General features: G+C 70.5%; 2 protein-coding genes across 3 annotated transcripts in view; both read left to right on the top strand.

The window, feature by feature from the left end:
- Window positions 1-3215, top strand: part of DHODH (dihydroorotate dehydrogenase (quinone)) — a 4759-nt gene extending 1544 nt beyond the window's left edge. The window contains exons 2-9 of the mRNA XM_026081121.1: window positions 144-341; window positions 834-1033; window positions 1255-1337; window positions 1857-2044; window positions 2186-2299; window positions 2582-2735; window positions 2805-2964; window positions 3075-3215. Coding sequence (XP_025936906.1) covers window positions 144-341; window positions 834-1033; window positions 1255-1337; window positions 1857-2044; window positions 2186-2299; window positions 2582-2735; window positions 2805-2964; window positions 3075-3126 — 1149 coding nt within the window. The 3' untranslated portion in view covers window positions 3127-3215. The remainder of the gene's footprint in view (window positions 1-143; window positions 342-833; window positions 1034-1254; window positions 1338-1856; window positions 2045-2185; window positions 2300-2581; window positions 2736-2804; window positions 2965-3074) is intronic.
- HP (haptoglobin) lies at window positions 2228-9299 on the top strand. 2 transcript variants are annotated; one of them, XM_026081124.1, is made up of 5 exons: window positions 2228-2299; window positions 7228-7289; window positions 7441-7542; window positions 7780-7854; window positions 8513-9299. In XM_026081124.1, the coding sequence occupies exons 2-5, from the start codon at window positions 7229-7231 to the stop codon at window positions 9289-9291; spliced, it is 1017 nt and encodes a 338-aa protein (XP_025936909.1). In that variant the 5' UTR covers window positions 2228-2299; window position 7228; the 3' UTR covers window positions 9292-9299. The 2 variants fall into 2 exon arrangements, with proteins under 2 accessions (XP_025936909.1, XP_025936908.1); XM_026081123.1 differs by lacking the exon at window positions 2228-2299 and adding an exon at window positions 6468-6898.
- Window positions 9300-10060: the final 761 nt, after the last annotated feature.

Below are 10060 nucleotides of genomic sequence, written 5' to 3'. Positions count from 1 at the left end.
GGGGGATGCGGGGGGATGCAGGGTGTGGGGTGCAGTGCAGGGGGATGCGGGGGGATGCAGGGTGTGGTGCGGGCAGCGCGGGTGGTGGGAGGCACAGGTTGTGGCATTGGGGGTTGCGGCGCGGCACTGACGGTGTCGTGCAGCGGCGGGTGCTGGCGGCGGCAGCGGCGGGCGGCGGGCTGCTGCTGGGCTGGGCGCTGGCGACGGGCGACGAGCGGCTCTACGTGGCGGCGGTGATGCCCGTGCTCCGCGCCGTCCCCCCCGAGGCCGCCCACGGCCTGGCCCTGCGTGCGGCCGCCTGTGGGCTGCTGCCCTCCGGCCGCCCCGACAGCCCCATCCTGGTGCGGTTCCCGGCAGGGATGGGTGGGGGACACTGGGGGTGCCGGGGAGGGAGGTGAGGGACACCCGGGCCCATGGGGAGCGAGGCTGGGACAGCCGGGACTGCGGGGAGCGAGGCTGGGACAGCCAGGACCATGGGGAGGGAGGCTGGGGATACCAGGGACTGCGGGGAGCGAGGCTGGGACACCCTGGACCCCAGGGAGGGAGGCAGGGGCACCCAGGCCCATGGGACGTGAGGCCAGGACACTTGTGACTCCAGGGAGGGAGGCCAGGACACCCAGGACCGCGGGGAGCAAGGCCAGGACACCTGGGCCCATGGGGAGGGAGGCTGGGGATACTGGGGACCGTGGGGAGCAAGGCCAGGATGGGCACTGGCTGCAGCTGCCCCCAGGCAGGTGCCAGTGCAAGGCTGGGGCTCCGCGGCTCCCGGTGCCCGTGGCTCTGGCCCCGCCGGCTCTGCGGCACCTTGGCGGTGACCTGGCCCTGGCCCGTAGGAGGTCCATGTCTTTGGGCAGCGGTTCTGTAACCCGGTGGGGCTGGCAGCTGGTTTCGACAAGCACGGCGAAGCCGTAGATGGGCTGTACAAGATGGGCTTTGGCTTCGTGGAAGTGGGGACCGTGACGCCCCAGCCCCAGGAGGGGAACCCCAAGCCCAGGGTCTTCCGGCTGGCAGAGGATGAGGCAGTCATTAACCGGTGGGTCTGGGTGCCGGCGGGACCGAGTGAGGGGCTGGGTGCCCTGCAGCGGGGAAGCAGGCTGTGCCTCTGGCTGGTTCCCGTTCTGTGGGGCTGCCAGGTTGGATGCGCTGAGGCCAGGCAACAGTGAGCCATGCATCCCCCTCGCGGTCCTTCTCCTGCGTCCTGCTCAGGGCTGCAGGGCGCCAGCCTGGCCCTGACCATCGCTTGTTCTGCTGCAGATACGGATTCAACAGCCACGGTCACGCYGCAGTGGAGCGCAGGCTGCGGGCCCGCCAGCAAACACAGCTCAGGCTCACTGAAGGTGGGACGAGCTGGCGAACCTTTGCTCGTGGCCTGCGGGGACTGTGGGTCTCCAGGCAGCTGCAGGCGCGGGAGGGCGCGCAGTGCCAGTGCCCGGGCRTCAGGCGGCCCCGCAGGGGGGTGCGCCCAGGCAGCGAGAGCCCTGCGGCTGTAGCTGCGCCTGCTGGGGGCGGCGAGCAGGAGCCTTTCTGCTGCTGGCTCCTCTGCCTGCTGCTGCTCCAGGACAGACAAGTCTGCCCAGAGCAGTCAAAGCTCAGGGGGGCTATAAAGGCCGGGTGGTTTCCCGTGGCAGCCTCTGCCGGGCAGCCGGGCTGGGTGCTGCAGTACTGGGCGGTGCTGATCGGGCCGGCTGCAGTGCTGTTCCCGGGGCTGCAGGATAGCCCGAGATGCAGGCCCAAGGGATGCACGGGCTGCGTGTCCCCACCTTGACCGGAGCTGGTGCTGGGGCCTCCCCGTGGGGTGCTTTGACCCTCGGGTGGTGGCTGGCCCTGCCGCCCTGGCTGAGCCGCATCTGTTCCAGCGGGGATGCCGCTCGGCATCAACCTGGGCAAGAACAAGAGCTCTGCAGACGCTGCCGCCGACTACGTGGCTGGGGTCCGGATGCTGGGCCCCTTGGCCGACTACCTGGTGGTGAACGTGTCCAGCCCAAACACGCCGGGGCTGCGAGACCTGCAGGGCAGGGCCGAGCTGCACAGCCTGCTGACCAAGGTGAGCCACCGCTGCGGCCTGCCCGGGTCCCCCCGCGCAGTGCCTGCTTTGCTCCTGCCAGCGGCTCCTCCCCGGGGCCGGGCCAGGCCGGGCGGCCCCCTCGCCACCCACAGCCCCCTGCCTGGCGCCTTGGCCCCGCAGGTGCTGGCGGAGAGGGATGTGCTGCCCTGCGAGCGCAAGCCAGCCGTGCTGGTGAAGATTGCTCCGGACCTCAGCGCGCAGGACAAGCAGGACATAGCCAGCGTCGTGTGCGAGGTGAGGCCTGGGGGCCGGGCGGTGGCAGAGGGCGCTGGGCGTGCGCGCCTCAGCCCCCCCAGCCCGGCCGAGCTCAGCTCCGCGAGCATGGCTGGGCCTGCTGGGGCAGCCTCCTGCGCCGGGGCTGTTGGCAGCGAGGAGAGGCAAGGTGAGGAGAGGCAAGGTGGCCACCTGCCCCGGCGTTGCGGGGCGCCGGCCGGGAGCTGGCGCCAGCCCGCAGGCGGCCTGGGCCAGGGTAAGGCTGCTCATGCTGCTGCTCGCGCGCGTGCGCGGGCTCCGCAGGTGGGTGTGGATGGGCTGATCATCAGCAACACCACGGTGAGCCGCCCCGGCGGCCTGCGGGGCCGGCAGCGCGCGGAGCCCGGCGGCCTCAGCGGGACGCCCCTGCGGGAGCTCTCCACCCAGACCGTGCGCGACATGTACGCCCTCACCCGAGGTAGGGGCCGGGCTGGGCGCAGGCTGCCCGCCGGCCTCCCCGGCGCTGACTCTCCCGCGCCGCTCGCAGGCCGGGTGCCCATCGTCGGGGTCGGCGGGGTGAGCAGTGGGCGCGACGCCCTGGAGAAGATCCGCGCCGGAGCCTCGCTGGTGCAGATGTACACGGCGCTCGTGTACCGCGGGCCGCCAGCCGTGGCGGCGGTAAAGCGGGAGCTGGAGGAGCTGCTGAGGTGAGCAAGGGCGAGCAAGGGCCAGGCGTCCCCCTGTGCCGGGGAGCCCGTGGCAGCCCTTGGCGCACCAGGACAGACTGGCCCCGCCGTCACACCCCGCTCTTGCTCAGGGAGCAGGGGTTCAAGAGCGTCGCAGAGGCCGTGGGAGCGGATCACCGGTGATGAGGCGCCGCGGGACCCAGGCCTGGCTGGGAGGAGCCGTGGCAAGACCGGGGCAGCTGGGTGCTCCCAGCGCGGCACGGCCCCAGCTCCCGCTCCTGGCTCCCGGCCCTGGGAAGGGTCTGTGGCGAGTGGAGCGGGGCCATGTGGGCGACAGAGGTGGCTCCACGCTGCCACTGCTGCCCGGGGCCATGTTTCGCCTCTGCTGGCGGGACGCTGGCAGCCCCGGAGGGCCCTTGCAGTGCAGCCGGGGACAGCGCTGGGCTGCGGGCAGCAGCCCCGCAAGGGGACCCTTGCCAGGCCCCGGCAGCCTGCACTGCTCGCTCTGGCTGGTGTCCAGAGAGCGTCTGCCCTCCCCGCGGCACGCACCGCAGCGCACGCACCGCAGCTCCGGGTCCTGCTCCCCGCGTCAATAAAGATGCTGCTCACCTGCTGCTGTGCGCTGCCCTGCGGCCGCATCTGGGGTCGACTGGGCTCCGGGGACAYGCTCTGCTCCTCCTCGGCCGATGCTGTCGGCTCTATCTGCACTGCTCCCGATCCAGTGGGAGCCGTGGGCAGCCAGGCGCTGGGGTGCGTTGCCGGATGTCCAAAGAGCTCGCCTGGGCAGGGCCCCGTCCCTTGATGTGTCCCCTCCTGGGCGCCRTGTCCCCTCAGCCTCTGGCTGTGGCTGTCACGCCTCCCGCACAGCCTGGCGCCTCTCTGCAGCAGCACCGCGTGCCAGGACACCGTGTCCCCCGCGGCTTCCCRGGGAGCCGTGCTAGCGGGATTGTGTCACTGTGCCGGGCTCCGCCGAGCTGTTTACTGTCCCGGGGACCAGCCTTTCGCAAGAGCAGCGCTGACAGCTCCCTCTGGCCCCTTCCCGCCCGGCACCGCGCTGGCCTTTCTCGCACGTTGGCCGACGGTTCCAGCTCTGACGGGGGCGTCGCTGATCCACTAGCCAGGGTTTCATGTGTGTTATTTGGGCAGGGTCCCAGGGAGAGCCCTTCCCCCAGCCTGAGGGTGGCTGTGGTGCCATGTCCCCCCATAGCACTGCTGCCTGCGCCCACATCTGCAACAGGCTTGTGACACGGCATGGGGCACTCAGAGCCTGGGGACGCCAGGGCCGTCCCTGGCAGCGGCTGTCCCTGTCCCTGGCGTGGCCTCTGCTCCATGGCAGTGCTCTGTGCAGTGCTCTGTGCAGTGCTCTGCTGCAGAGCTCTGCGCAGTGCTCCATGCAGTGCTCTGCAGCAGCGCTCCATGCAGTGCTCCGTGCAGATGGCAGGCTGTGCCCCCAGGTGGGGGGGTCCTCGCTTTGAGCTCACCTCAAGGCTGTCGAGGGGAGGCTGGGGCGCAGCCGCCTGCCCCTTTCCCTGCTGGGCATGGTCGCGTCCCGCAGAGCGACGGATGCTGCGGGGCAGGGCAGTCTGACCAGGCAGCGCCTCTGGTGCTGGCACAGCTTGCAGGCCCGGCTGGTGCCTGCTCTGGCCCTCCGGGCTGCCCCTCTGTCATGCTGCTCCCGGGAGCAGGCTCTGCCGGCGCAGCATTCACAAGGCCCTGTCTACTGGCGTGGGGCCCTGCCGGCGGGCGCTGCTCCCCCGGGTGCAACGCTGCCAGCAGTGCCAGGCACGGCCTCTTCCCGCGCTGCTGCAGGGCTCCCTGCCGGCGCCTGGAGGCAGCTGGGAAGAGCTGCAGAGCTCCATGCTCTGCCCCGCGGTCCATGAGCTCGGCTCGGCGTGCTGGTGTCGTCCTCGGCCTGGCTGCGGGACCGCAGAGCAGGTTTGCACAAAGGTCTGGGCTGGCAGTGGCCTCCCTGGGTGGAGGGAAGAGCACGGGAACGGCAGCAGCCCCYGTGTGTCCCTCTGCGTGGGCTTGCTGCGACGGACGGTCCCCCCATGCCGTGGCTGCCCCCGTCCCTGTGCCACAGCGTCCCTGCAGTGCGCGGAGCTCTATGTGGGGCTTGGCCGCCCTGGGATGCCCGGCTCTGCAGGGATCCCGTTGGATCTGGTGCCTTCCGAGGCAAGGCTGCTGCCCCCCTTCCTGCCTGCAGACCCAGCTGTTGGGGCTCTGGGGCTGCGGGACGAGGCGGCACAGAGCACCAGGGCCGAGCGCTGGCTCTGGTGGCAGAGCTCGTCCTCCACCCTGCTACCTGACTCCGTGCCCAGAGCCCAGGGCTGGGACAGCAGCCGGACGGGGCACAAGGTGCACAGGCTTGCGCTGTCCTCGAGGGGTTTCCACCTGGAGCACAGCGAGCCCAGGTTGGCCGGCTGAGCTGCTTCCCGGAGGAAGGCAGTCGGGGCCCTCATCAGCTGCTGAGGCATGCTGGGCCCCCGGGGCTGGGGCAGCTCGGCGCTCTGCGTGCAAGGAGGCGCCTCCACCTCCGCACAGACCCTCTCCGGCACCGCTGCCAGCCCTGTGGCGGGGGGGTGGCGTGGCCATCCACGCGGGTGCRGGCTGTGCCTGTGGTCTGCAGGGCGGTGTGCCCGTCTGCCAGCAGCACGCCAGTCCCCAGCGTCCCCAACATCCCGAGCTTGCAGCTGGAGAGGCCCCACAGCCCCGAGAGAGGGGTTGCCCCATGGACCGCGGGACGGGCACAGGCGGTCAGTGCACACTGATGCCCCCGCACTGCCCTGCTCGGCACCGGGGCTGCCCCGCGGACCGCGGGACGGGCACAGGCAGTCAGTGTGTGCAGATGCCCCCGTGCTGCTCTGCTCGGCACCGGGGCTGCCCCGCGGACCGCGGGACGGGCACGGGCAGTCAGTGTGTGCAGATGCCCCCGTGCTGCTCTGCTCGGCACCGGGGCTGCCCCGCAGACCATGGGATGGGCACGGGCAGTCGCTGCGCATGGATGCCACTGTGCTGCCCCGCTCCGGGCCTCTCCCACTGCTGGGACCCAGGGCCATGGATTGGGCTTGGCCCCAGATGCATCGCTGTCCCATGGCCCCGTCCCCGTGCGTGGCTCCCGGCACCCCTTGGCACCAGTGCGGGGGACTGCACGCCGTCCTGCGCCCTTGCTGCCAGCTGGCTGCGCCCGCTGGGCCGGGGCCAGCGATTGCTGGGGTGAGTTCCCGTAAAGCTGGGCTGGGCTCCTGCCTGTGCTAACAAACAACCGGGGCCGCCCGGGCGCCAGGCCCAGGATGGACGGATGGGGGGGCGGCTGGCTTGGCCCTGCGCCTCGGTGCCCGCGGCAGACGGTGCGCAACAGCCCTGCTGCCTGCGCAGGTGGTGGGGCCGGTGCTGCCCGGGCCGGGGCAGCCCCGCATCTGTGCCACGCGTGGGCTTCACATGCTGAGCCAGGTCTGGGGCTGGGGCCGGGGCTGCGCGCGGCTGCTTGCGCCCCTGCCTCAGCTTCGCCCTGCTGTGGGCACGGCTGTGCCTGCCCTGCAGTGCCCTCCACGGGGCTGCTGTGGATCGGGGCACAGTGCGGCTTCCCAGGGGGCCGGGTTGATGCTGGTCCTGTGGTCCTGGGCTGGTGTTGCAATGCCTGGGCCCCGGGGGCTGCAGCCAGGTCCTCCCCCCGCATGTTTGTAGCTGCAAAATCCAGGAAACTCCTGATCAAGTGGTTTCCTGTGGGGACTTGGCATGCTGCGCGGGAGCCTCAGCCAGGCGGGTGTGGGTCAGGTGGGGCTTGCGGTCTTTCTGGGAAAGATGCTGGCTGTGTACAGCGGGGTCAGGAGGTCTGGGGTACGCTGGGCTGCTCTGGGGCATGGCAGGCAGCAATAAAAGGGGCGAGGAGGGAGCCCTGAGCACCAGACTGGAGAAGGAGGCTGCTGCGAAGAGAGCAAGCAACAAGCATGGGGTGAGCAATGCTGCCTTTGCCCCACGTGGGTTTGGTGCTGTCCCCATCCCTCCTGCCCAGCCAAGGACCTGGGTGGGCCGTGGGCTGCAGGCTGCGGTGGAACGGGTCCTGCTCCGGGCCCCGGCACCGCTGCCTCAGGACCAAGATCCCAGGGTCTGGCATGGAGACAGTCCAGGCACCTCCCGAGGATGCGGATGGGCCGGCTTCAGGGAGCGCAGCTGGGGTCCTGCCAGCCAGGGAGCCCGGGATGCGGCGCGCCTGGTCCCGGCAGAGCCGGCGGCCAGGCAGGTGGCAGAGCCCCTCTGCTAACTGCCGCCTCCCCCCCGCAGGATGGCAGCGCTGCTGATCACCAGCCTGGCCTGGGCTGCACTGGACCCCGCAGCAGCCACCYGTGAGTCCCAGGGTGCAGGCGGGAGTGCTGGGCTTGGAGCAAGCCGGGCAGCTGGGCAGGGAGCGGGCTGGGAGACCCGTGCTGGGGAGGGACGTGTGGGGCCCAGGGTGGGCTGAGCTCCCCGAGCCAGCTGAGCATCCTCTGCCTGCAGCGTCGAGCTGCGCGAAGCCCGTGGAGATCAAGCATGGCCACGTGGAGCACCTCATCCGGTACCGCTGCGACCCGTACTACCAGCTGCGCGGCTCTGCCGATGGTGAGGCACACGGTGTGGCGCTGGGCTCCCRGCGTGGGGGGACACGGGGGGCAGTCCCAGCGTGGGGTGGTGCGGGGCCCCCACCCTTTCCTGGGGATGCACCGAGCACCCCCTGCTCCCCTGGGGATGCACTGAGCACTCTGCCCACCTGAGCATGCTGGGCGCCGTCTCCCTGCCCTGGGCGGCTGGGCCCTGCCCTGCCTCGCAGGTGGGTGCTGACTCCCTTTCCCTCCCCAGGCACATACAAGTGTGACGAGAATGACACGTGGGTGAACCCTGAGGCTGGGAAGGAGCTGCCCGTCTGTGAGCCGGGTGAGAGCAGAGCCGCGGAGGCCTGGGCTGGCGGGGGTGGAGGGTCCATCTGGGAAGCTGAAGGGCTGCTGCAGCCCCTCTCCTCGGCACTGCGCTCACGCTCACCGGGGCTGCTGCGAGCCGGGCTGGCTGGAGCAGGAGCCCCGGCCCCGCGGGGCAGCGCCATGCTGGGAGGTGCCCAGCAGATCGCGCTGGGCAGGCCACAGGGACCCAGAGCTCGCGCTGCAGGGCTGGGCGTGTCAGCCACAGCGATGCCGGCTGTGGTGACGCCAGCTGCAGCAATGCCGGCCGTGGTGATGCCGGCTGCAGTGATGCTGGCTGCAGCGATGCCATCGTAGCAATGCCGGTTGTGGCAGTGCCATCGTTGCAATGCCATCGTGGCGATGCCGGCCGCAGTGATGCCATCATGGCGATGCCATCGTGGCGATGCTGGCTGTGGCGATGCCATCATGGCGATGCTGGCTGTGGCAACGCCATCGTGGCAATGCCAGCTGCAGCAATGCTGGCTGCAGTGATGCCATCGCAGCGATGCCAGCTGCGGCAATGCCATCGTGGTGATGCCGGCTGTGGCAATGCCATCGTGGCAATGCCAGTTGCAGCAATGCTGGCCGCGGCGATGCCGACTGGGAGGCTCACGGGTCCTGTCCCTCCTTGGCAGTGTGCGGAAAGCCGGCGCACCCGGCCACGCAGATGCAGCGCATCATTGGGGGACTGCTGGCCGGCAAGGGCAGCTTCCCGTGGCAGGGCCGGCTGGTGACACGCCACAACCTCACGGCGGGGGCCACGCTCATCAGCGACCAGTGGCTGCTGACGACGGGCAGGAACGTGTACATGAACCACAGTGAGGACGCGGAGCCAGCCGAGATTGCACCCACCCTGCGGCTCTTCCTGGGCRGCAAGGGGCAGCCGGCCTGGCGCGTGGAACGCATCGTGCTGCACCCCGGCTACCCCGCAGCCGTGGACCTGGCCCTGCTCAAGCTGCAGGAGAAGGTGCCGCTGGGGGAGGAGGTGATGCCCATCTGCCTGGCGCGGAAGGACTACCTGCAGCCAGGGCGGGTGGGCTACATCGCGGGCTGGGGCCGCGGGGCCACCTTTGCCTTCTCGGAGCTGCTCAAGTACGTGATGCTGCCGGTGGCAGAGGGCGAGAAGTGCCGGGCGTACTATGCAGCACGCGGGCCCCATGGTGTGCTGCCCATCCTCAATGAGCACACCTTCTGCGTGGGCATGAGCGAGCTGAGGGAGGACACGTGCTACGGGGACGCCGGCGGGGCATTCGCCGTGCAGGACCCCGAGGATGACACCTGGTACGCCGCCGGGATCCTCAGCCACGACAGAACCTGCTCGGCCTCCAAGTACGGCGTCTACATCAGCCTGGAGCACGTCCGCGACTGGGTGCAGCAGACCCTGGCGGGTGATGGGGCCGATAGCCAGCAATAAACTGCCCCACTGCGACGTCGTCTCCCTCCTCTCTGTCGCTGCGTCCCCGTGTGCCGCCCGTGGGGGTGCGAGTGTGCACATGTGTGTGTGTGTGCACGCGTGTGTGTGCAGCACCCACGGGTGTGTGCATGTGTGTGTGTGTATATGTGCATGGCACCAGGAGCGTGTGTGTGATCTCCGCCTGCAGGGTGTATGTGGGGTGCCCACTTCGCCCTCCCCCTGTGGGTCTGTGGGACCCCCTGTGCGTAGGTCTGCCGGATCCCCCCATGTGTGGGTCTGTGGGTTCCCCCCCGTGTGTAGGTCTGTGGGATCCCCCCCCGTGGGTCTGTGGGACCCCCTGTGTGTGTAGGTCTGTGGGTTCTCCCATGTGTGGGTCTATGGGATTCCCCCCGTGGGGGTCTGTGGGTTCCCCCCCATATGTGGGTCTGAGGGATCCCCCCATATGTGGGTCCAGCCCCCCCGTTTCCGCCTCCAGCGGATCCCCCCACCTCTCCCCGCTCCCGCCGCGACCACGTGACCCCAAGCGCGTTTCCCTAYGCCGGAAGTGCGTAAAGCCCCGGCGGCGCGTTTTGTCTAGCCGCAGTTGAACTCTATGGTATCCGGGGCGGCCGTGTTCCGACCTGTGAGTCGATGGTGCGCGTGGGCTAGAGTGGCTCTTCTCGCGGAGCACTGTGGGGCGGCAATGGCGGCGCTCAGGGCGCTGGCCTGCGGTCGCTGAGGCAACTGCCGGCAGGTGCTGGAGCCGGGGGGAGCGGGGCCGGCGGGGGAC

This window comes from Apteryx rowi, unplaced genomic scaffold, assembly GCF_003343035.1.
Source record: "Apteryx rowi isolate R43461 unplaced genomic scaffold, aptRow1 scaffold_537, whole genome shotgun sequence".
In the NCBI taxonomy this organism is placed as follows: domain Eukaryota; kingdom Metazoa; phylum Chordata; class Aves; order Apterygiformes; family Apterygidae; genus Apteryx; species Apteryx rowi.
The sequence above is the reverse complement of the archived record's forward strand: the minus strand, read 5'-3'. Positions and strand labels throughout refer to the sequence as shown.